The 26073-nt window shown below is 36.6% G+C and overlaps 1 protein-coding gene across 1 annotated transcript in view; it reads right to left on the bottom strand.

Annotated features, from left to right (window-relative positions):
* galnt9 (polypeptide N-acetylgalactosaminyltransferase 9) overlaps positions 1–26073 on the bottom strand; it is a 187671-nt gene that overhangs the window by 48866 nt on the left and 112732 nt on the right. Inside the window, exon 6 of the mRNA XM_038273609.1 lies at positions 15453–15570. Coding sequence (XP_038129537.1) covers positions 15453–15570 — 118 coding nt within the window. The remainder of the gene's footprint in view (positions 1–15452; positions 15571–26073) is intronic.

Below are 26073 nucleotides of genomic sequence, written 5' to 3'. Positions count from 1 at the left end.
AGATGAACCTATGGATTAGGGTTCTGCCAAGACATTAGACCTTTAATCTTGGTCAACTTTTTTGGTCCTTTATCTGTTTTCTGAAGGCTGGTTGACCAGATGTCCCGATTTGTATGGGAAAAGCCAGAACTTTTTAACTTCTGTCCTGCTTTCCTAAAACTCAAAGCTATGTCCAGAAATGTGATTACCGTAGGTCAAATTGGGAAAACAGCCAAAAAAGATTTCACAGGTTTTTCTAAAAAGTGAAGGAAACAGAGCTCCAGTCCAGTCATTGTTACTAAAGTTGCACCAGTGCCCAAATATAAGGACCAACCAGTGTCCAATGTTCTTAAAACAGAACAGGTAAGGAATTTTTATACAAAATATTATAGAAAAATCTTTAAAGAGAAGAAAATGCAGCCACAACAAAGACTGCAGAATGTTTGATAACAGGGTGAGGCTAGTGACAGCAGATTCTACAAAGTTATTGTAAAATTAGAATCTGAAGGGGGGCACGATGTAAAGCAACAATGTAGTGAGTCACAAATCAGACAAATAAAACAAAAACTTTTTTTCAGGTGTCATTTAGGCTACTTACTCTAGTAATACATTTATATTAACCATTTAATTGTCAACTGTGTTAATGTATAATGTTGTTGTTTTATTCTTTAATCATCTCATTTGCTTTTTTTATTCCTGCCTATATAAAGTATTTTGAGTATTTGCAAGGACTACTTTGATCCAGTAAAAAGGTGTTTAATTCACACAGAACCGTTGTCGAAGAGTTGAGCACAGCGCAGCCAGGTTTTTGAGCAAAGGTGTGTGACTTTAAACGCTGCACATCACTTTTGTTGCATGGTCAGAATGGTCATTGAGCGCACAACTCGGGGCACAAAAATTAGGCCATATCGCACGGGTTAATGTCAATCTCTGTGCACAGCCACAGTACACTGGTGGTCCCGGGCTTGAACAACTGTTTGTAATTAGCGAGGGAGGACTGTTAGCAGTGCATATACGAATGTGATTGGCACCGCTGCAGCAGCTGAAAGCAGAACATTGTCAGTATTAAAGGGGAAAGACGTTTGGTGTAAAAATATTTTTGTGTTTCACTTAGTGAACAAAGGTACTCAAGTATTTGAAGTTCAAAACAAAAAGGTAAAAAGAAACAATTGGACATTTTTGTGTGTGTGGTTTAGTTAATCATTCATTCCATTCCTTATCCAAAAGGCTTTCTCAATGCAAAGATCTTCCAAGCTTTAAAGCTAAATGTACCCGTTAGGGCTAGGCTGTAGTTTTGAACCCAAATGCAGAGGCTAAAAGGCAAGGGTGAGCTCTTGCAGTGTTTTTAAAGAATTAACACAGGTAAAAGACACAGCAATACAAAAAACCAACTTAAAATGTAAAACAAACCAGAACCATGGAGACATCAGGGTAAATAGCACATGGAGTCAGGGAAAGGCAAGGAGAGGCGAAGTAAGACGAGGAACCAGCACTGAGGAATTGCACAAGGAGAGTATTTATGGTAGACTGAACAAAGAGAAGACTAACGAGCAGATTGGGAGCAGGTGTGAAGAGAACAGTCAAGGAAGGAGGTAGGGAAAAGGAGACCAACACAAGAGGGCAACAAAATAAAAACCTTTGAACTCAAATATATCCAGAAAGTACAACAAAATAGGAATAAAACTTAAAAACATTGAACAAAGTAAAACATAACAGAACCAAGACCATGCCAGTACCCATCAATTGGACTCTCCTTCTGACTGTAAAGTTCGATCTGCATAACAGCACTTTTTATAAAGCTTCACAGCTTGCAACTTCTATAAAACTACCTTTGAACTGAGGAAGGACGTTGGATAAAGGAAGACAAGTTCTCTTAAATGTTCAATAACAATTCCTTTTATCTAATAGAACAGTTTATCTGATAGAACAGTTTGAGTTCTAGGCTTCAGTAAAAACCTCTATTATTTTCACATTTTGAAGCTTTATTTGTTTAAACCCAGGATGTCATGAAAACAAAAAGGAACATGTCACGTCAACCATGGTTCAGATGAAACAGTGGAAAGAGGTGATTCTGGCCAAGCAACAACAAACTTAATGTGAGTTTTATATCATCTACTGAGTCTACTAGAAGAAAAATTGCTGTTTTGTGACTCTACAAATGATTATCCATCAGCAGGGGGTCAGGCTGAATTAGTATTGAGAGCCAAACTGAAAATGCTTTCCAAAATTAACAATACATGACTGAAGCATCTTTATGAATGTCTGGATAATTTATTATGTTATCAACCCAGAGAAATAAAATGACTAAAAATATCAAATTCATTATTGCAATTTTTTTAGTAATGCTAAAAAAATGTACAAAAGGACAGTATGATTTGGAAAAAGAACATAAAAAAAATAAAATAAAAAACCCCAGTAGCAATAGACTATTGTTGGTGAAATGCTTTACTCCTAAAAAAAAAAGAAAAAGTTTCTACAGCATGATGAAAGAAAAATAATTTCTATTCCCTGACAAGCATTTTTTCTCGTTTATGTAAAGGCTGCATCCCCTGTGCATTCTGTTTCATTTTATTTCTCATTCTTGTTCCACATGTGCTTCCACATTTGTGATTGCTCTAAACCTATTGTTCATTTGTTGTTTTTCCCCTCACAGCGTCTACATTTGCTACAGGGATTTATTTGTTTGCTGCAGGGCTGTCACAGCAGATGTTGATTGATTTTCTCATGTATTGTCCACGATGCTGTCTGACACCTAGATTTTGCTTTACCTGCCGCAGCAGCTCATTCTAGTAATATTTTTTCCTCTCCATCTTTCAGCTTCAGACACTTCTGACTGATGTATGACTTTCTTTCTACAGCTACATACACACATTTATCCAGACAAGCTCAAATCTCAGCATTGGATTTTTCTTTCGTCTGAGTTTGTAGGTTATTTTCAAACTTCAATCAATCATAAACGTTAAACTCAAAGACTGCTATCTATAGATGGTAGAATCCAGACAATACTGCCTGGGTCTACAACAGGAAAACTTAATTAACTACTCAAAGCTTTAGCTCTGGCAGATCTTAATGCAGAAGGTCGTTTAGACGGCAAATCAAATTCTCATTAGGGTTTGGCAGTAATGAGCACTATGAAAAAAGTATCTGTCTCCTTCCAGACTTTTCTTTTGCATTTGAAGTGTTTCAGATCCTTAAACTTTGTTATAAGTTAGATAAAACATAAACCAAGTAAACACAAAAAGAGCTTGTACATATTATTTTAATTACTAGAGCAAGCTATTCAAAAAAGTTTTTCCCCTTTATCTAATAACTTGCACCACCCCTGGCAACAACTACTTTGATCATCTGATGGAAATCACTGGCCTTACCTTTTCATTGCTGGGGAGGATTTTTTTTCTGTTGCTCATGTGACTTTCTGGTGTGATTTGGATCATTGCCATGCTGTATAATTCCCATTTCACTCAAAAACTAACAACTGAATAAGTTCTTTAAGAATTCACAATCGAGAGAATAACTTATGCATCTATCAACTATAGAAAGTCGTCTAGATGTAAACCAGCTGTAACTAAAGCCTTCAGTCCTTGTTCTTCTCTCTCTTTTACCCTCCAGTAAATACCATCAGGGTAGTTTTACTACTGGTTTTTAAAAATAAAACCACTAATTTTCCTATTTTACTCACTTTATGTTTTTGATGTTAGGATTTTTTTAAAGATCTGAAACATTTAGAAAACTAAATAGCAAAAACAGAAGATCTGATGGATGTTATTCATAAAGATTTTGGAAATATAACCCCACATTTAGGATGCTGGAAAGTCAACTTTGGATCAAACAAACCTATAATTTTTAGTGTTTAGATTACTTTTTGTTTGGAAGAACGTTTTTTTTTTCCTTCTCCATTTTGAGTATGCGAGCTTGAGCGTTAGAGAGGTTGTCTTCGTTAGCTCCAATTCTGGTTTCCATTTCCTGTAGGCCTACCTGTTCAGCCAGCGTTGACATTGACTGTTAAATTTTTGTAAGCCATTGTTGGATGTAATCAGTTTTTTGATTTATATGCCCAGTGAGCTCCTCTTTCGATTCACGGATAGCCTTCATCAGGGATTTCAATGTTAGTTTATCTTGTTCAGCCGCCATCTTCCCCACGTGAGAGGACTGCATAAGCCGACGGAAAACGTCCAAAAACAGTTAAATTTCAGCACCAATTAATCAGGTTCAAGTAGTAGATACTTGTTCACTGATTCAGGAGTAAGTTCTATATTTAGAGCAATGTAGTTGCTAGTATAGTCATCACCACTGAGGATTGCCTGGAGCTCACCGACACACGTCTGCTTGCAGAGGTTGCATCACCTGGAAGAACGTTTAAAAAAAAGAAGAGTTTGCAATTGAGAATAAAATGCAGGTCAGCTTGGAAATCTACTAAAAAGGGCAAAAAGATAATCCAAAGCAAATGGAATAATCATGGAGCATAACAAGCTTGATTTGACGGATAATCACAAGTTAAATTTGTGTAGTTTTCTTTAGAAAAGCCGAATAAAAATTAGAGAGAAGAAAACACTGGATACAGCCCAACCCTCCTTCCTAAGATTATTCATTCAAACTGTTGTAATTCAATTCAATTCAATTCAGTTTATTTATATAGCGCCAAATTCACAACACATGTCATCTCAAGGCACTTTACAGTTCAACCAGATCAAATTGATACAAAGTTTTCTATCTAAGGAAAACCAGTTGATTGCATTGACTCATTGACTCATTGATCAACTGGCAATAAGGCAGGAGTTTTTAGTCCTGAAATTAGCTGGATGTAAAAACTTAATTTACCGTGGCACATTTTCCATTTAATTTGTTTGACAAAGAACGTATGAAAAGTCAAGCCAAAACCAAATATCATAAAAATAATGAAGTGTCAGCTGTCTTCATTTTTTAATCACTGCTTCAGATGTATTGGGCTCCAAGTTAAGTGAAGTGTAATTATGTTCCGATCCTGTATAGCTGCTGCTCCCGCAAGACTTTAATTAGCTCTACTTTCTACACTATGGGAAGTTATGACCAGATGCCTGAGGGTCTCATCCAGGTGGAAATAAAGACAGAGTTTTAAAGACAGAAAAGAAATTTACATAAATAATTTTGTGGTTCATTAAAAACGAAAGGAGTCCGATATGAGTTTATCAAATGTCATGAAGAGAAGCAGGCCACCCGGTGAGATCATACTCAGTTTCCTGGGCTGATTGATTTGAATGCTGTGAAATGAGACAGACATCATGAAGCACTTTGGATGGCTTCCTGCTGGCTATGTGAGCTTCTGAGCAGATTGTTTGGGTAAACTTATATAGGCTCCAATTATTAAGCTTTTGGCACTGAAGTGGCAGCCTTTTATATTTGGGCTGCACGCAGATTTCTTTATGAACTCAAATTTGCTCGGCTATCAATGCAGTGAGGTTTAAAGAGGGCAACTGGTGCTGTGGATTTTTTGGTGAAGAAAAGAAACTCGGCAGAAACCTGAGCTGCATAGAAAAAGAAAATCCAGTTCCTTCTTAGAGTGTCCAAATTGTATTAGACTGTCTTGTTTTTGATATTTTAGCTCTACCAAATTTATTATTGGTTTGGAAATAACACTTATAATAATGTCAATCAACAAATGCTAATAACTTTACCAATATTATTATGGTTATAAATATATACTATCAAAAGTAGACTTAGAAAAAAACCCATCAAATGGTTAAAATATTACCTTTGAGGTTGAATGGCACGCAGCTCTTCAAGTCTTACCTTATACTTATATTAATGTTTTATTTCAGACAAGCCTAATAACTTTAAGAAAAAAAAAAGTAGAAGAAAATGCAATTTTAAATGCCCATGTGGCAATAAATTCGGGTTTACTCGTGATTAAAAACCATCCAATACTTGCATCAAACAGCAGGTTTGTCCTGACTCAGATACTTTTCATGATATGATTACTACGGTGGTCTTGTAACAATATAATAAAGCATGAACAGTTTTTGCTTTGGCTAAACCAGGATGCTTTAGATTTTTTTGACATGTATCTGTGGTAGGGGTGTTATAATAGGTTTTAAAATATACAAGAAACTGCCTTCTTGTAAATTCTACTTGTAACCCATTTAGAAATCTCATACAAGGAAGTACCAATGTTGGCTAGTGAATTGCTTGGAGTGGGTCCAATTGACAGCTATTTTTCTTATTAGTTTCAATAGTTTTTTTAGTGCTTATAGACTGTATGTTTCTTTATCATTTTAAAATGGCTTTGTTAAATAATAATATAGTAATAAATATGCAATTTAAAGTATCAGTGCAGTTACTCTAACAATGCAGTACACACCCTTCATCCTTATCTACTTAAATCATATGAAATAGTTGTGTGAAAGGACCTCTTGTTCAACAAAATGCTCCACTTTTCTGGAATTCAAGATCAGCATTAATGTTTTTGGCACCATTTGACAGAAACTTCCAAATTATAAGCAGCGCGATGGCAGCTTTAGATGGTACCAAGAGTTTAGAGTATGTTTGATCACCTCATCTACCAGTAATTTCTCTAATCTACACTCTATATACCCTAAAACCATGGTAGTTAACAAAGCTTTTTTCCTCCATTTTCCTTTTCCTCTTGTTGCAGACACGCCTGATTTGGTGCATTTTGTCTGTTTCTTTTCCTTTGTATCTCACCTCCCAGATGGTCGAAGCAGATGGCTAACCATCCTGCTGATCGTGTCTTACTGTCAAAACAGTATTCCCCTCTCAAGAGTCACCCACGGCCTAAAGCATGAACATGTGATCGCTTGTGTCCCTGGCTGGACAACTTTCATAAACTGTAATATTGGTAAATACAGTAAAAAGATATCTGACTAAATGAAGCTAGACAAAATTAAGTGGCAAAATGTGATTTTAATAAGCTATTCTTATGTTTTTATTTTGTTGTCCTTTGGTAACTGTTTCCTCGAAAGTACACTATTAACAAAACACCAACTAATGTCATGATACAGTAGTTGAACATTGTATTGGAAGCTTTTCTATTCTACAGGGTTCTATATAGAGTTCTACAGAACATCTGGTTAAATAAAGAGTTTTTTTTATTGTAAAATATGCAATAATGACACAAATTTATGGAGTAATTCGCCAAGTCAGCTGATTATCTTGAGTTGATTTTTTAGTTTAATGGAAGACTGCGGAGTGAGTTATGACTGAATTAAAAACTGATATAAAAGACGAGATCCTCTTCTCCTGAGACGCTTCAAAAGATAATCCCAGGAAGAGAAAAAAGGTGTGAGATTCAACACAAAATAAGCTCAGATAGAAGCTTCTATCAGAACTCATTACTTTTCCTCAAGGTCTTTTTTTTGTTTTTTACTACTAGGCCCTGGTGATTAGCAGCATGTCTGTTATATATTAAGTATATATAACAATATGTGGTTTAAAGAGTAAGTAAAAGGCTTTTTAGTACCATGAAAACATATTCTCCAAATTTAACTTTTTCAAATCTTGTCATATTTTATGTGTTTTGTTGTTTTATGTATTTTATTAGACTTTCATGTTACAGACAAAGACAAGTTAACACATTGATGTAAGAGAGAGCATAAGGAGAAAAGGTTTTCCAATTAAAAACCTGAAAAGCATCTCATGCATATAAATAAGCTTGTTATATTCTGCTACCCCTTCATAAGTATTTCAGTGAACTGCCTTTCAGAAGCTGCCTAATTATTAGTAACATGAGTTCTTCTTCAAGTTTTAGTATCTATCCAGCCCCGAACGGTCTGTAAGATAATGTCAGAAAATAAACAGCAACAGACCAAAGATCAAACCAGACAAGACAAAGATTAATGTCAAGTAATGCTGTTTCATTCGTCATCGGATTGGTGACGTATTTCCGACCTAGGGTGCAAAAAATCTTCGCCCATTGACTCTCGCTAAAAGTTGCACATGCGCAGTAGCTCCTCTGCAAAAGGATAGGAGACCTCTGGGGGCAGGAGATGTGCTCCCGAGCTCCTCCCGAGCTGACAGGAACTGTCATCACAGTCTTAGTGTGGTTGACTGATAAGTCGAGTCACGGAAGTTAAGTCCCTTAAAGCAAACTAACCAAGAGAAGCTGGAGGTGAAATCGTTGGGACCTGATCATCCAAACATCAAAATGAATCAGCAAGCCAAAAGACAAATGGAGATGGTACACTGTCTTTTTCTAGGACCTGTTTTAGCTACAAGGCTTGGCTAACTGCATATAGCGAGGCTAATGTTTATTCTGCAGCCTTGACTTCCTGCCTCCTTTTTCAAATGTCAGGATCTGACCCAGTATGGGAAGAGACTGGTAGGACTGATTTAAAGCACTTTTTACAAAAGGCAAACAAGAATAAACAATCTGGGATTCACATGGAAAATAATATAATACAGTGTACTTTTTCTAGGTGTTTATTAATTTGCATAGTTAAATAATCTTAATGTTAAATAAAAACATCAGAAAATAAATAGCTTTTTTTATATAAAAAAATATAAAGCTGACTAATTGCTACCATTATTAAACTGGTACATTATTTTTTTTTAGGATTGTGACACTATTGGGACCATGCAAAACACAGATTCACATAGCCTCAGAAGGGCAAGATTTATGTACAAGAAGTAAACCTGTACATTAAATTATGTTTTTAATAAGCTATTCTTATGTTTTTATAGCAGGGTTTTTTTTAAGGCAACAGCCATTTACATAAAAACATGTAATGAAGGTTGGTGTTGTACCATGATCAAGGCAGAAAAAACTAAAAGTGCACGAATACAGCTGCATGATTTACTGATTGTAAAAATCAACACAGCAGGAACAGGTTCTCCACATTGATTAAAATAACTTTCCCTTTAGCTCACCTCGTTTCTCTGTCTGCAGATTTATTCCAGTTTCTGATCATTTACAAGTCCTGCCCCGTAAGTTATTTCACACCTCAGTAAACTGAAAAGTTGAATGAGATGTTTAATTAATTTTTTCTTCCATTAACTTTATTTTATCATATTCCACTTGGAAAGAGCAGCATACTAGTTACCATGCTGCATAATCAAATTATGCACATCCTTGCTTCCTAACTGCTTACAATAGGGGACCGGGTCTTTGCGTCTCTCAAGCCCTTTTATCCACTGCAAGCAAGAGAGTTTGAGGTTTGCACGTAAATATACTATATAGCCTTCCAGGAGGAACCCTTTTTTTGTCAGCTCAATCCAGTCATTGACACTCTGATATTGTGGGATGCTCTGGCTAATTTCTATACATGTTCTTGTCAATCAAACCTTTCCCAAATGGCAGCTCATTATTATTAACACCCAGAGTAGCCTGAGAGGAGCAATTGTATTGCAACCCACCCGATTCAACTATAGAATAAATAGTTGAAACAGGTTGGTCAATGCAGACCTATTCAACCTTCTGCATGATCTGAAAGTTTTTTTTTGTTTTTTTTTTGTGGTATGCATATCATTTTTTTTCACAGACAGGCCAAAGAGGAGAGAAGGTAATTGCATTTGCAGTGGCATTGTGTTTGCAGACAGAGCAGGACATTTTCCTCATTTCACGAACCAAAACACTTAAGTTAATATAAGTGTAGAGCAATTCTAGTCACTAAAGGGGATTGTATGTGTTGGATGTAGAACCAGCATAGCTGCTGATAAGACTGCTTCATTTTATTCATATATTAAAACCTTACACTACCAATACGATGATAAAAATTTTTATAATTTACTTACAATGAAGACATCCAAGACTATTACCACACTATTGTAGCTTTAGCAAAACTAAATCATTATCTTGGAACTACTTACTAAGGAGAACTAAACTATTTTTTGAATTAAGCACTAATTTCAGGAGGTAAGAAGAATAAAAATAGAATTGGATTAAAATATACCTATTTAAAAATGATCAATTGTGTTCTCATATTTGACTATAGTTTGTATTAGGAGTGGAATGGTTCACAAAATCCACGGTTCGGTTCGGTTCGGTTCATCGTTTCGTGGTCACGGTTTTCGGTTCGTTTCGGTATGTTGATTGTTAGGAAAATCTATTATGTCTTGTATAGTACAACACGTGTTGCACAATTCTTGCACACTGTTGCACTTTTATCCACAACTTTCTTTCCGGCGTCATCATAGGTCACTCTAAATGCAAAGTGGTCCCATACAGCAGACCTATAAAGTGCTTCTGGCGCGTCTTTCAACTCCTGTTCTTTCCCACTCGCCATACCCACACAATTCTCCACAACAGCTGATTTTTTTCTGCTACACCCTGCTATGCTGCTTCACTTCTTCTTCTTGTTTACTACTGGTGGTTGGCTTTGGTCGCAGTACCGCCACCTTCCGCTCTGTAAACGCCTATGAGAAAAAGGAGCAGCGCATCAACTGAACGCAACACACATGAATCGAACTGAGACAGTCGGTTCAGACGGTTTTCATAAACTGTTCCATCCCTAGTTTGTATGCGTAGTTTAAATCTCAAGGGTAAATAGAAAAGTAAGGAAGTGAGAAAACGAATGACATACTTTTTGGTGCATCAATCTCAGCAAAAGAAAAAAAAAAGCCCTTTGAGAAAGTTAAACAGTTTGTCTGGGTTGTGTTACGGCACCTTTCAGTGAACCAGAATCAGCATCTTGACCTGTTTTTTTATTGTCCCATTTCTTAGCTCCACTATCGGGGGGATCTCTGCACAGCAGCTGTTTGAACAAGCCTGAAAGTTGTTCTGTGGAAGGGAATTAGCAGCTGTGTTATCTGCTCCGGGTCAAAGATTTCCCACTTTGAATCACTCTGAAGCCATATTGGACATGAATAAAAAAAATATATATGTTTTTAAAAGTCTCAGAGTGATGCTCAGCATTCATGCAGTTTCCCAACCCTTTTTTGTAATATTTTAAGGATAACTGCCCTGTAACCATTTATATACACAGTTTAGAGGATGTAAAAGCCTTTATTGGTATTATAGGAATTAAACTAACCAAGGCTAGTCATTATTTGAGTTACATGCAGGCTGATAAAACATCTACAGAACTTTTTGTTGAAAGAAAGATGTGGAAATTATCTGCTGTTACTTTAAATCTTTATGCACAGTGTTGGGATCTGGAGGTTAGGGTTGTCAAAAGTATCGATACTAAAAAAAAGTATCGATACTGAAACGTTGTATCCGGATACAATACTCGATACAGTGCCACCACCAGTGGCACCTAAGCAGTCAATCATCTAAAGTGCAGAATAGAGGACAATGCGCTTTCAGAACACTGTGTGATTGAATAATTCTGTGCACTTTTCAGTTTCAGACTTTTTTTTGTAACAAGTGCAGCTGCTGAGAATTATTTTTGTTTCTTAACCAGTTTGGCTAGTGTCATTGTTGTGTGCAAAGCATAGCCAAGGAAGGAACACTTATTTTAATTTTATATGTTTTTTATCAAGCTTGCTTAATATTTTGCACAGCATAAAACCTTTATTGTATTTATTTATTGTATTTTATTTATTAATGAAAATATTTCTGTAGAATTTTGGAGTCTTTGTTTTTATCCTTGTGGTATCGAAAATGGTATCGAGTATCGAATATTTTCGTTAGTATCGGTATCGAGTTGAAAAGTTTAGTATCATGACAACCCTACTGGAGGTCTATCCACCTTCCTCCAGCAGAGGGCGCCTCTAGGTCTCCTGGAGCTGAGCTGACGACCACACCTGAGATCCATCAGTCATAAGGAGACCAGCTTATAAGCAGCAGCAGGACTTCTCTCCAGCGCCAGAGTGTTAAGCCAGTTATGGTTAGCAAAGCCTGAGCCAACCAGCCTGTCTGATTCTCTGACTCCCAGAACTTTGAACCTTGAATCTGATCAGTTTTTGTCTTCTCTGCCTCCAAGGAAGAAACCTGACTGAGCCCTGGAACTCTGGAAGAGTTTCATCTGCTGTAATCCGCCTGCTGGCTCTCGGAAGCTCTCCAGCAGAAACTAACTGTCTGAACCTGCCTGCCCGCCCTCAAGAAGAGGATCGGAAGAAAGACTCTGGATCTGAACACTGTTAAGTCTGAAGTCAAGCCCTGCTGCTGCTTAGCCCTCTGCCCACTCCAAGCCTCTGGACCCAACTCGGTTCCCTCCTTCAGCTGCTAATCTGAATCACAGGTACAAACCTGCACAATTCCTCCGACTAGGATCTTCAGCATCCTGGCTAACCTAACTGTCCTTCTCTACAGAGAACCCTGTGTGACCAGTCCCGGATCTGTTTCTCTGATTTACTCAAATAACTTCACTGCAAAAAATATAAATCTCAATAAGTAATTTTTTCTTAAAATAAGTGTGTTTTTCCTTGATTTGAGGAGATAAGTAAGACACTTTGCCAATGGAACAAGACAATTTCCTTTTAAAATAAGAAAAAACTATTTTATCGTCTTATTTCAAGTAAATATTATCTAACTATCTTATTTTAAGAGTGAAAATACTCATTCCATTGGCAAATCATCTTATTTACCTGCTCAAATTAAGGCAAAATATACTTAATTTAAGCCATTTTTTACTTATTTCTGGATTGTTTTTGCAGTGTTGTGTTTATCTTTTAATAAACAGTCAAACTTTTAACCTGCCTCCATTGTGTTCTGCATTTGGGTTAGAACCCTGAACCCAATCATGACACACAGAAACTAAACTTTAATGATTAAAACAGTTTCATTCATGATATCCATTGGATTTTTTAAAAATAACATTATACTTGCTTGATGACACAAAGTACAAAGGCTACACTATAATTGCATGACAATTTAGAACTTAATTTAAAATGGGTAAATTAGAATATAAAAATATTGCAAAATATGGAAAAGGATGTTGTACAAGGAAACATTCTGACATCCCAACTGGATGAATAAAGAGAGGAACAATGAGATGAAATAATACAAGATTACCCATGTACCTTTTAATTTGGGTCTTTGTCCAAATAGTTACATTAAAACAATAAAATATTTATTATAAATATTATGTATTTTTTCCCAGCATTTTTTATTGTCATTACCTTGCTAGACCAACAAAATTAACTCTCTTCATTTAACCCACCCCTTTGGGGAGCAGTGGCTGCCATTGTGTGGCGCCCAGGAGCAGTGTGGGGTTAAGGGTCTTGCTCAGGGACCCCTAGTGGCAGTCCATGATTGGGGCTCGATTTTAAGCGTAATGTTGGGTTTCCTTTAAAAACAAAAAACAAAAGAAACTTTAGCATTTCCTATGGAAGCTGAAAAATATTATTCTAAAAGATAGACAAATGCAGATTTTAAACTTGACGCATGGCGGGGACAGCCCAGAAAATTGATGATGTTGGAAGAGCAATGAGCTGCTGAGTGCACCACCAGGGCAGACATAGAACTAAGTGCGCACAAAGACGGATTTGTGCGCAAGCACTGCTGGCTTAGGGTTTAGAGCTGGATTAGATTTTGTCAGAGTTAAATGTGCACCAAGCAGAAGTTTAAAGAACATATGTGAGATTTAAACTCTACAGACATGATAACTTCCTGCTCAGACTGGTAACAGTACCCTAAAAGTGATCGCACACAATAGCAGGCCGTAGGTATTACCAGAACTTCATACTGCCCCTAAATCTTTTATTGGTCCAGACTACTGGACCGCTCCAGCTTACTTTAATCCCTGGTACTATGTGACATGTATTGCAATGCATCCAAAAGACAGTTTATTGCAAATTATTCAGATTCAAACACTATTCAATTAAGATAATAAGAAGTGATCATCTGCAGAAAATAAAATAAAATGTGTTTTGCTTATTTTGATGCAAAGTTAGGTTCTGAGTGACTAGTTGTTGCAGAGTAACACTAACACAAGATTTCTTTAGCAGTTGTGGTTGAATGAATTCTACCCATAATGTTACCTTTGGTTTTCTTATAAGAGCGGCTTCACTGAATGAAGAAAAAAAAAACTGTGTAAAAACCTCAGGGGAGGCCACTGCTGGCCGACACCTAACAGAAACTGCTGAGTTATCACTCTATGATAACAACAGAACAACCATCAGCTTGAAACACGAGAGGCTAGATGACTGTATCATTGCTGCTCCTGGCAGCAAAAACATGCTATTTATGTAGAGGAAAAGCTACTCAGTGGGGTATAATGGGAGGCTTTGAAAAGGTCATCAACAACCATAAATGTCTCTGGCTTCGATAAAGCACTGCAGCAATTTGTAACCCAAGATCCATTCTCCAGCCTCACTTCAAGTACTTTTTCACTAAAGCAGTGAGCACCTCAGATGTGTCATTAAAGGCATCTCAAGATTCTGAAATGGCTGTAAGGCTGACGTTAAATGAAGAGTTGGATCTTTCAAGCATTCCTCTCTCCAATAATCCTATGGAGGGCGTCCAGTTGCAGAGCAGTTCCACTCGGCTTGAGAGAAACATTTTCTGAATTTAAAAGCTCACCAATTCTTCAGCATGCCACCCGCTCACATGAAGCGTTAAATTCGGCTCAAAGTGGAAGCAACAGAGATTTACATTTTTTCTATACCGACTTTACAGCCTTTGGGTTGGCTGAAGATTTGCAGTATGGGGATTTTTTTCCCTTTCTACTTCCAACTCAGGAACTGAAATGTGTCATCATAGCTTCCTTTGACACCCTTGGGTTTTTTTTTTATCTTCAGCTAAATCCCTAAAGCAGAGACACAGAGGAAATCTCTACTAAAAGTGCTTTAAAAGTCAGAATTGGAAATTCATAATCAGTCTCAAGAACCGGTTAACCCTCCTGCTACACGAATTATTGGATTTTTAATTTAGGCTTTTTGTGAAAACTGGATTTTAAAGTACAGTATATACCAAGAAACATCCAGCTTTGAAAAAAATCTAACCTACAATATTTGTGTTAAAGATTTGAGAAAAGTTAGAAGTTATTTCTCCTACCTTAGAGCCTTTTCATGAAGTTAAAAATCAATTTAAAGTTCTCTTCTATATCAATAGGAATCTATTAGCATTTGCACTTCAATGCAACTTTATCATTAAACAATTTTTTGCAAAAGTTTTTATATTCCTGATAGAGCTTTCTTTTTTTTTTTTAACAACATTATAATATAGTGTACTCTCCTAGCCTGACCTGTCATGCTGAGCTGGACTGCTATGTCATGGTAGATTTGCAGGGGTGTCGTACAGCTTCCGATTTCAATGTACAGACTGAACAGGGCTGTGTGGAAAGTCTGGATTATTGCTTAATATCTGGACAGGCATGTGTTTGCATATTATGAGACCTCTGCAAGAAACTGGTTAGAGGAATTTTGTTTGGTGGTTTAAAAATAAGGAGGAAATACTACCTACAAATACATAAAACAAGTTTCATACTCTAATTTTAACCATTTTCCCTCACTTATCAATCATGATCTTCTGTGTTGGGCTATAACACGAAAACCTCCCAAAAAACGTTTGTGTTAGTGGAAGTTTGGCATAAAATATAAGAATGGACAAGAGGAATAAATAATTTTGTAAGAAAGTGTAGTCTTAAGTAGCTCCTTACCCGCATTCCCAGCTCGATGTTCTCGCCTCCATATACTTCCATACCTGGATCAAGCAGCCCAATCTCACCAAAGTATTCCCGATCAACCACAAAGGAGCACCCAATCATAGCTGGAGTCCTGCACAGCAAAGAAATAAAGATACATGAAACACATATGAACATTTTTTTATGATTCTAAGTGCTCGGAGCCGGTTTCGTTTACCACTCAGGATGAAGTCACCAAACTCAAAAAACTCTACATGGCAAGGCTTCAGGGGTGGACTAAGTCTGTCCTGAATACTTTAGAGCTCTGGCTGTTGTTGGGCTGTCTTGTATGACACACCTCTTCAACATTGCATAGAGGTCCGGGACAGTCCCCCTGTATTGGCAGACTGATGATGATTGGTGGTTCCTCTAAATGAGAAAGATGATAGGAGGGTTTGTTCCCAATACATGGGAATTACACTCCTCAGCCTCCCTGGTAAGGCCAATACCAGGGTGGTGGAAAGGAGAGTCCGGCTGATGGTCAAACTTCGGTTTTAGGAGGAGCAGTGTGGTTTTCGACCTGGCTGTGGAACAGTAGACCAGCTTTACAGCCTTTGCAGGGTGCTCAATGGTTCATGGGGGTTTGCCCAACACCTCGACATGTGCTTTGTGGACCTGGAAAAGGTATTTGTGGGGGGCTCTGAGGAGTACAAAGTTGGAGGCGTTTTCTAGGGGCCATCCGATCTCTGTACAAGCAGTGCAGAAGCTTGGTCCACATTAAGTCAGACCTGTTCCAGGGGCATGATGGACTGCGACAGGGTTGTCTTCTGTCAAACGTTCTGTTCATAACCTTTATGGATAAGATTTCTAGGCGAAGCAAATGCGGCACAGGGAATGGTTTGGGAACTAGCGGATCTCGTCCCTGCTTTTTGTGAATGACCTGGTTCTGCTGCCTCCCTCATGCCAGGACCTACAGCATGTACTGGGGCGGTTCACAGCCGAGTGTGAAGCGGCTGGGAAGAAAATCCGCACCTTCTAGTTTGAGGTCATGGTTTTCGTTGAACATGTTGAACATGACTCAAAGAATGAGTTCTTTAATACAAGTGGCTGAAATTACCTCTCTGGAGGGTGACTGGGCTCTTCCTTAGAGAAAGGGTGAGGAACTCAGTCATTTGGGAGGGTTTTCAGGTAGAGCCACTTCTCCTCCACATTAGTCAGCAGAGGTGGCTCTGACTTTTTTTTTTTAGATGCCCCCTGGGAGGAGGCCCAGGGGACAACCCAGGACATGCTGGAGGGACTATGTGTCTGGACTAGCTGAGAGAGAATCTTTGGCTTTCCCCAGCATAGCTGGAGGTGTCTTTGCAGTGGGAAGTCTGGGATTCTCTACTAAGACTGCTGCCCCCACAACCCGGTCCTGGATGAAGTGGGACATAACAATGATTTTTAACGATTCTTAATATCCATCCATTTGTTTTTCCACGGTAGTCAGATGATGATATGCCTCTGTTAAACTAAAGGAATCTGCTCTTGGATCTATGTGCTAATGTCAAAACTCAAAGTTTATATCCGCATAAACAAAGCACATTTCAGACTGAAAATGATCTTCTAAAAGAAAAAAGGCAAGAGGGGAACATAAAGATCTTTTCATTTTATTGCAGATTGCACTTAGCAGTGCAGCCCATATGAGCATTCTGTTCTACTTGCACATCAGCACAGACAGAGGCTTAAGAGATTAAGAAATAATGTGGGCATGTAAAGTTTAATTTTTTTTTTAAAGGGGAAGGTAAAATAATCTGATAAAATGACAACTACAGTACGGAAAAAGGTTTGGTTTCCTGTTACAATAAAGCAGGTATATTTCTGTATTCTCAAACTTGATTAAGGTCAATGTATTTTTTATAGGGTTGACTTTTATTTGTTTCTTTTTAAATTAGTGCTCTAAAGTAATTATTCTCTGTAAATGTTTATCTTGAAAAAAACTGTAGTCAGTTCACTTAACTAAGGCTTCTTAAAATTATGAAAACAACACTTCAAACTAGGCTGATCACCTGCTTATTAAGTTAGGGTCATCCAGGGGCTGAGTGATATGACAACCTTAGCATGTATGCAGTACAATGGAGAATTTTTTCATGGTTTATGTTGATAGAAGTTTAGTCTAACTATCGTTATCAAAGAGAAGTCATGTTAAAAAAGTTTTTTTGGATCACTTTATATTAACATCATCTCATATGCGCTGCAGCTGATGGTCAGAGAAAGCAGCATTAGTAGGATGGGGGTAAGATCTCTTACACTACAGGTACTCATTAAAACACAATATATCAGGTTTTCAGACTGCAGGTATACCCCCTTTAAAATGATAACTATGATGAACTTGCAAAGGCAGATCAACAAATACAAGCTGAAAACTCATAAATTAAGAACTCTGTCATTAACAGTAACAGATGTTAAAAAAAACAACAACAAGAAACTAAGATTGAAAACCAAAGTTCACGATGTTATGTGGAGGAGGCAGAAAAAAACCCCCAGCTGATCTTACCTGCATGCAAGCAGAGGAGAAAAGCATTGAACAAATTTCCCCCCGACTCAGAAAAAGCAAAGCTAAAACAATATTATCTAGTGCTGAAAATAATTTATGACAGCAAGCAGTGCTTTAATTCTGTGGAGCACACTTACAGTAAGATAACATTCCCTCTCATCGACACACAGTGAACCCCACTCTCCACAATGAGGTTAAAACCAAATCTCTGGATCACTTTAAGCAGATAGGATGGCTCTAACATGTGATGCAAGGACTCTTATGTCACTGCGACCGCCTGTTTTTTCATGTGTGGCTGCCAGCACTAAAATAAATGCAGTAAATAAGAGTCAAATACAAGTATTAATAAACTGTGACATGATGTGGTAGAGAAATACCAGATACCTGAGAGGAATCTGTTTTAGACAGATAATAAGTGATCTTAGACTCATGTTTTTGATGTAAAAAATTTGGTTTTCATGTTTAAAATTCGATGTATAGACACACATTCTTTAAAGAGTGGTGGAGCAGATATTTTGTTATGTTCTAAATGAAGTATTGTAGATGGACTCTATCAGCAAATGCTGTCTCAATCCATTAGAAAAGGGATGAGACAATATTGATATCTTGATTAATTCCTAAATAAATCTGATAAATAAATAATTATCTACAAAAATGGTTGCATGCATTTTTATGTCCCTTTTTTTTAAAGGGAAATTATAGCTAGTAGGTAAAAAAAAAAAAAGTACCAAACTAATCCTAATTTATGTTTTAGTTTTATTGATTAATGATTAATGATTTATTGAAAACAAAGTAATGAAAAATATATATACTTTAATGAAATATATATATATATATATATATATATATATATATATATATATATATATATATATATATATATATATATATATATATATATATATATATATATATACTTTAATGAAAGTATAGAAATTAAATCAATCTTCATCTTTTAACTTTCCTTCCTCATATGTAAAACTACTCAATAAATAATAATAAGCTGAAGAGAGTCATTGGAGGAAGGAATTTTTATGATATATTTTTCATTTCTAACCATACAGCTTTAAAATTGTAGACCAAAATGATGAGTTAATAAGAAGTCAAAATGATCAATTATCTATATAAGTTTGATAAAAATGATGCCATGTAGAATTTCATTCTTTTTTAGTAAATGGGAGATGAAAAGTCTTACAAATTCTCTGTTGGTCAAAAGTCCACCTAAGGGGGCATCTGGGAGGTTTATTTATGATGACATTTGTCACTGTGTGCACTGAACAACAGCGGCATTTAACACTAGTCAAGCCCTTGTCTGACAAATCGGTTTTGAGCAGCATTTTTACAGCTGTCAAGATGAAAAAAAGCAAAGGGGCAGGACAAGTCATGAAAGAAACCATGGAGGAAAAAAACACACTGCTATTTTTTTGTCTTTTACAATGTCAATGTTTTTACAGCCTAGATTAGATAAAAAAGAAAAAAAGAAAAAAAAAATTATTTTTAATGTTTCCCTTTTCATTGCAAAGATCTAACAAGACATTTTCACTACTTGAGACACTTTCTACATCCCAGACCCACAGAGCAGGAAGGCAGAGCAAGAGACGGCTTTATTTCACTCTAACCTCACAGTTTAGTACTGTCCTCTTGCCAAGTCTTAAGTGTTTCAGTGGCAGCCTTTATGCTGGGAACATCATTATTGTAGAGTAACTGGGAATTATCTCAATTCATCTAGCTAACATAATAACCAGAGAGACTTAACCATGCATGTTATTACAAACATAAAGACACTCACAAGTGAAAAACTCAGCCTTGGTACTGAAGACATAGCAGTATGTAGTAGTTTTAAGAGCATCTGGGCTGTGCTGTGATTTATTTAGTCTGTACTAAGAGAGTGCATTGGGCCATATGGTGTGTAAGCCAAAGTGAAAGAAGCTTTTAAGCTCAGACCTCAGATAAAACACAGTGTGAGCCATCACTTTTAAGTGTTATTTTGGACATCCTGGATAAACGAATAAAAGAGACAGCAGTGAAAACCTCTCAGAACGATGGATTTTATAAAAAAAAAAAAAGCCTTTTTACAAAACCTTTACTCATGTGGTGAGTATGGCTTTAAATTTTTGCAGTCATATAATGTTAAATGACTTGTGTCAAATTGATTCAATACGCTTAAATTAGAACACTTCAAAGAAAATGAAGTTCAAAAGTAACATCAAAAAACACTGTGGCATAGTTCTTAACCACTTCCATGTGTTTATAATTCAATGAATATAGATGAAACTGTTTTCGTCTAAACGTGACAGTGCAAATCATTGTTTATGCCTCCTCACATAACAAAATTCAGTCTTGTCAGGCATTTCAAGTGGGAGACAATGTGGCTTTTAAATGCTATAATGTACATTTGTGAGCATCCAGAAGAAACCAAGCGTTATTTGTCTCACCTGTCTCATCTTTTTGACAAACCAGCTACCTTGGTTTTCCATACAACACAAACCTGTTATAACATTGTTTGGGCGAAGCTTCTTGGCAGCATTTTTTTCCTTTTATATTGAAAAATATTTAATGAAAAGAATGTGGTTTAAATTTTGACATAGGAAGAAAAAAATAACATGCAAATAATTAGTAAAAAAACTGCAAAAACAAACATTTGCTAAGATCCGTTATATAGGTGTCACAACATTCAGTGAAAAAATAAATAAATATGGATTCATTTTTAAATAATAAATTTAGAATCACAATTAATTACAGTTAAATCTCAAAAACTGAAACTGAAAATACAATTAGAAGAATTTTATTGATACATTTACTGGCGCTCAGACCTCAGCAAGAAACATTAGTGCTAAATTTTGCTTTGATATGCATAAAAAGGAGTAAAGAAAGGGATGTTTCCCCCCCAGGCCTGAAACTGGGGGTGAAATGGAGATAGATGAGGTTGGTCAGTCCATGACCGTTGGCTGGCGAGACAGTGTGCTTGAGCTGTATGGAGAGATCCAGGGGACTCTGAAAGCTGATATTAGTGCTTCACTCGTAGATCTGGAAGACAGATGTCCAGCTCGGATAAAAATTATTGCATGAACCTGACCATGATGAGCAAGCAGAACCAGGCTCAACATGGCGGTCCTCTGCCTTAGCTTTAGCTACAATGGTGGAGAAAAGGATGGAGGTGGGTTGAATTGGGGTCATCTGAATCGAAGTCCGACATAGTGCAAGCACTGCCTGCGCTTTGGGTAGCAGAGTGAGATGTGGATTTGGAGACCTTTTAAGATGAACTATGAATGCTGATTGACTTTCGTGGAGATATGTTTGAAAACTGATTGGCTTGTGACGGAGGCGCATAAGCGTAAGTAAGCGTTTTTTCAGTTGAACTTCTGCCTAGGCTCCATTAAAAAAAAGAAAAAAGAAAAAAAAGATGATTGATCAACCCCTAGGGTGTTTAAGGTCCACTACAGAAATTCTAATAAATAAATAAACAAACATTTATATGCCTCAAGTTACAAAAGCCTCACATAGAAATTGACAAAATAAACTACTTTGGTTGTGGATGCATTTTTAAAGATATTAAATACATATTTTATTGATTTGTAGAGGCGTTTTTGTATTCAACCAATAGTTTGGGTCATGAGTCGACTCCTGGCGGTCTTTGTGGGTGAAAACTGAAAAGTTTAGTAACCCCTGCTATGAATCTTTTTCTTGAAGACATCAAACCATTAGCACCATTTCCATTTGTACTGATAGATCCAACATCTTAACTAAACAAATACAATCTTGCCAAAACTGCATGAGATATTATGTCTTATTGTTACTGTGCTTTACATTATGAAAATGTTAACGTGGTTACAGGATTAAAAAAAAAACATGATAAGAATTAAATTAATGTTAAATTAGTTGGCAACTATAAAAAAATTTAAATTATAAATCATATTTTTAGTCCTTTTCCTAAAGCAGATGGAGACACAGCATAGAAAGCTCTGTATCCCATTGTGCTCAATCTGGATATGGGAATCTGAAGATGGTTTGGTTGATGGGAGCAGAAGGAGTATGTTGAGGTTTGTGGGGTGAAAAATTGCTGCATATACCTACTAGTATTGTCAGCAGTGAAAGCTTAATGTATAAATACAGGATTTAAGTAGTATTAGAATAGTTCCTGTCAAAGTTTCATGCTGTTCTCATTTGTTGGATCTGCAAGGTGATCAAATGCACAATATTTAACCAATTCCCTCGACGAGAACCAATTAACTGAAGCCAATTATGTGAATAATTGGAGCCATCTGTTCCTCCTAAAAACTGAAAAGAGACTAAACACCATACATCGGAAGTGCCTTCAATGATCACCTCATAATTTGCTTATTCTGAGGCGAGATGTTGCAGTGGCAATCCATCCTGCAGAAATAAATTAGCAGGACAAAAAAAACTAGAAGTTGACAAAAAGTGCATTGACTTAAATTAAATTGATATATATTTAGGTCTAATAGAAAAATAATTGACTCTGTGTTGCAAGTACTAAGGTACTGTAATGTAAAGGTCTCACAGATTTATTCCTACATGGTTTGGTTATTTTAAGTGTACAGAAGGTGAGTCTGCAGGGGCCACTCATCCCTTGCCTAGCCACTGTTTGCAGAATGAGTGAGTGATAGATGTATGAGACAGATCAATAAAAAGTATCTAAGATTCAGCTGCACCAATCATAAATTTGTAACTGGTTTTCAAACTATTTGAAATGCCTATAATATAATGTTTTTGGATATCTAACCTACTCTAATACCTGAATTTGTTGCAATAGCTTCAATAATGAAGCTGGCCAATATGGCAAAAACAAATATCACTGACCAAAATGCTATGAAAACTTCAATGAAGCAGCTGTTCATTTAACCATACCTGCTCTTAATCCAATAAGCATCAGAGTCCTGCTAAAAAGACTTTATTCAGCAGCTTAACCTGCCACCAACAAGCATCCGAGTTGGATCGCCTGTCAGACTTTGATTCTGATGACTCTGATTCAACCCTCCTCCACCCCCTGCTTCACCATCCTTCCAAATTCTTTTGGCTTCTTCTCCATTCCGCTGCTTACCCCTATCGTAGTAATTCTCTGGACATATACTGCTTTTACCAGGCATACTCAGCCGCTCCAGCATAGACCCCCATGTTGAGCCCAGTTCTGCCAGAGATTTTTTCCCAAGGGTAGTTTTTTTTTTTTCTCTCCTCTGTCGCTTTATGCCTACTCAGCGAGGAGGTTCGAACCTGCCAGGTTTCAGCTGGCATCCATCTTCATACCATCTCCGTTCCACCACCAGTTTCAGGCAGTTTCAGCATCTCGTGCATGTCATAAAAGTAAAATACATTGTTAATGTAACCCTGCCAAGCCTGAGCGCCACAGTCTTGAAATATTGTTTGAATAAAACTCTTCTAATTGCCTTCCCTCTTCTGTGATTTTTTCAGGTCGAATTAAGATAATTAATCACTATCTTAGGACCAGGCCCAATATCACAGCCTATGTGAAAGAACAAAGTCTGTCATGGTTTTGGTTCTGTTGTCCTTTACTTTGCTCCATGTTTCCTGTTTTTATTCGTTTAATTCCTATTTTGTTGTAGTTTCGAGATTTATGTTAGTCACTCTCCATTTATGCAGTCACTCCTTGTTGGTTCCTTGTTGTCGCTGTTCCTGTCGTCGCTGTTGTCCACTCACCTCGTCTCTCCCTGGCTCCTTGTGCGCGTTTTCCCCTGATGTCTCCATGGTTCTGGTCTGTGTTACATTTTTAGTTGGATTTTTGGATTTTGCATCTGTTATTATTATTTGCATTAAAACTACAAGCAGAAATCACCTCAGCCTCTCTGCCTCTGCTTTTGAGTCCTCTAAACCACAACCAAATTGTGACACAGTCAATTTTAAAATTAAAATTGATGTTTATTATTATTTCATATACAAAATGATTACAAATGTGATATTTTGAAATGCCTTCAACATTTTTTTACCAATTAAAATGCTTTGCATTACAATGATTTAGATTCTAAATCTTTGTGAAATACAATACTTCTACATTAATAGTTAATAATTTTCAGAGAAAAAAAAATAAAGAAATGCATAATGGTCTCTAGAGTAGAGTCTCATGGTGATCAGACTGCATTGGCTTTAGTGATAAAACGCAGACATGCAAAAGCACGGATGACCTCATTTACTCACCTTTTTTAAAATGAGATCTGAGTTTTACCCAGATCTCTGGATCGCTCCAATGACGGTCTACACTCTCGCTGTGACATATTACAGTTGTAAGAAAAAAACACTCTACAACCTGGTTCTTGTTTCCCCTTTTTAAGAACATGCTTGATATTCCATAGTTTATTTGCTTAAAATGTGTCTGTTTTGTACAGTTTCATTTACAATTATATTTACCAAAGCTTTTTTATTTGTTTATTCTTGCCCTGTAGCTTTTTTTTTTTTTTTCACATTGCTGGTGCAGTTCGAATCAAATAATATAAACCATATGACTCTCATACTTTGAATATGCTGCATACTAGCTGATGCATGCAAATAGGACACTGTCGGTAGCACTGCCAGATCTGCAATGACTTATTAGTGGATGTGTGAATGATCTGATTATTTGACCGTTGATTGCAGGAACAGATATATTTGGTGACAAATAGAGGGCCCCAAATTCACATTTTGCTTAAAAAAGCTTGGGCTGGCCCTACAGCAAACCCACAAAAAAACCCCAATAAAATAAAAGCCAATTTTACACTTCAGATTTTCTGGCAGGTTTAAACTAAGCCTAAAAAAACAACACATTTTAACATGAAAATTGCGATGTCTCCTTAAAAAAAACAACCAACAGTTCCAAAACCAGCATGAAAATAAAAAACAGCATGTAATAAAAAGTGTGTCAGTTCATTAAGTTTCAGCTCCCATAATACCTTGGACTTTGTTTATAAACAGCTGACTGAAACAGAAAAAAATGAGCTGTTTAACTGCAGTAATAAGTGCATCCTGATAACACCAAGGTACTAAATGGTTTGTTTACTGGTTAAACAAAATATTGTATGTATGGTTTCCGATAGGTTCGCCAATCAGGATTGGTTTAAGTCACATAAAGTATACATTTCAATCAAAGACAAGCCAACTCTAAATAAAATGTTTAATCTTAGGTTGGGTGTTAGTGGTAGGTTCAGAATGAAAGCCATCTTTAAGTGAATACGAAAAAAAGAAAAGATAAGCGGCATCAATTTCGAGCCGCAATGCATAATTCAGTATAATTTCGACTTATTGTATACAAACATAATCTAATATCTCCCATCTTTTCATCTGTGAATTACTCAGCCAAGAGTTACAGCGAAATGATTTGCATGTTTTCAAAATGTGTTTGAACTCATCTGGGACATGCAAAAATGGTAAACATAAATTTTAGTGTGGGCCTTCTGCTTTTGCTACACTTTTCTTTTTACTTGGGAAATGGTTATCATACCTCTTCAGTTAAGTGTTTTCCATTTTTCTCAAATAAAAACAAAAAAACTTTTTGCCATTTCAACAATATTTTCATTCTGTCTTTTCCCTTTAGCATGCTGTGAGTAATCACAGCCGCCGCAGATGAAAGACTTTGTCCGTCTTTGTCAAAATGGTTCCAATCTCCCGTTCTGAGAAAGTGACATTCTGGCATCCTTTTCCAATTGTTGTCTTTCAATTCATCAAACAAACTAAGAAATGCCTTTTAGACTGACCTCTAAGAATGACAGGGACTCTGTCATTGATAGACACAAACCCTGAGAAAACAAGCGGCATAGTGATTTCCAATAGAAATCTACCCAGTCGACACACTTCTGCTGGCCCCTGAGACGATCCATCTGAAGGCAGCACTTTGTCAACATGTAAACAGACTTGAATGTAGCGTCTGAAACTCATCTTGTACTGTATGTGCACCACATGCCAATAAATGTGTTTTAAAAAACACACCAATTAGCTCCACTCACCGAGCTTTAACCTTTTAAATGGTGAGGTTATATGAAGTTAATTAAATTTGCCTGGGATTTAGTAATAAATCCCAGGCAAGTAATAAATAAATGTAAAAAATCCATTAAAAGATTGAGTGCAAATTGTGTTTTACTTGAATAAATATTAAAAATATGATTTTATTATTGAAGA

This window comes from Cyprinodon tularosa, unplaced genomic scaffold (assembly GCF_016077235.1).
Source record: "Cyprinodon tularosa strain WSP-4 unplaced genomic scaffold, ASM1607723v1 ctg88, whole genome shotgun sequence".
NCBI classification, from domain to species: domain Eukaryota; kingdom Metazoa; phylum Chordata; class Actinopteri; order Cyprinodontiformes; family Cyprinodontidae; genus Cyprinodon; species Cyprinodon tularosa.
The sequence above is the reverse complement of the archived record's forward strand: the minus strand, read 5'-3'. Positions and strand labels throughout refer to the sequence as shown.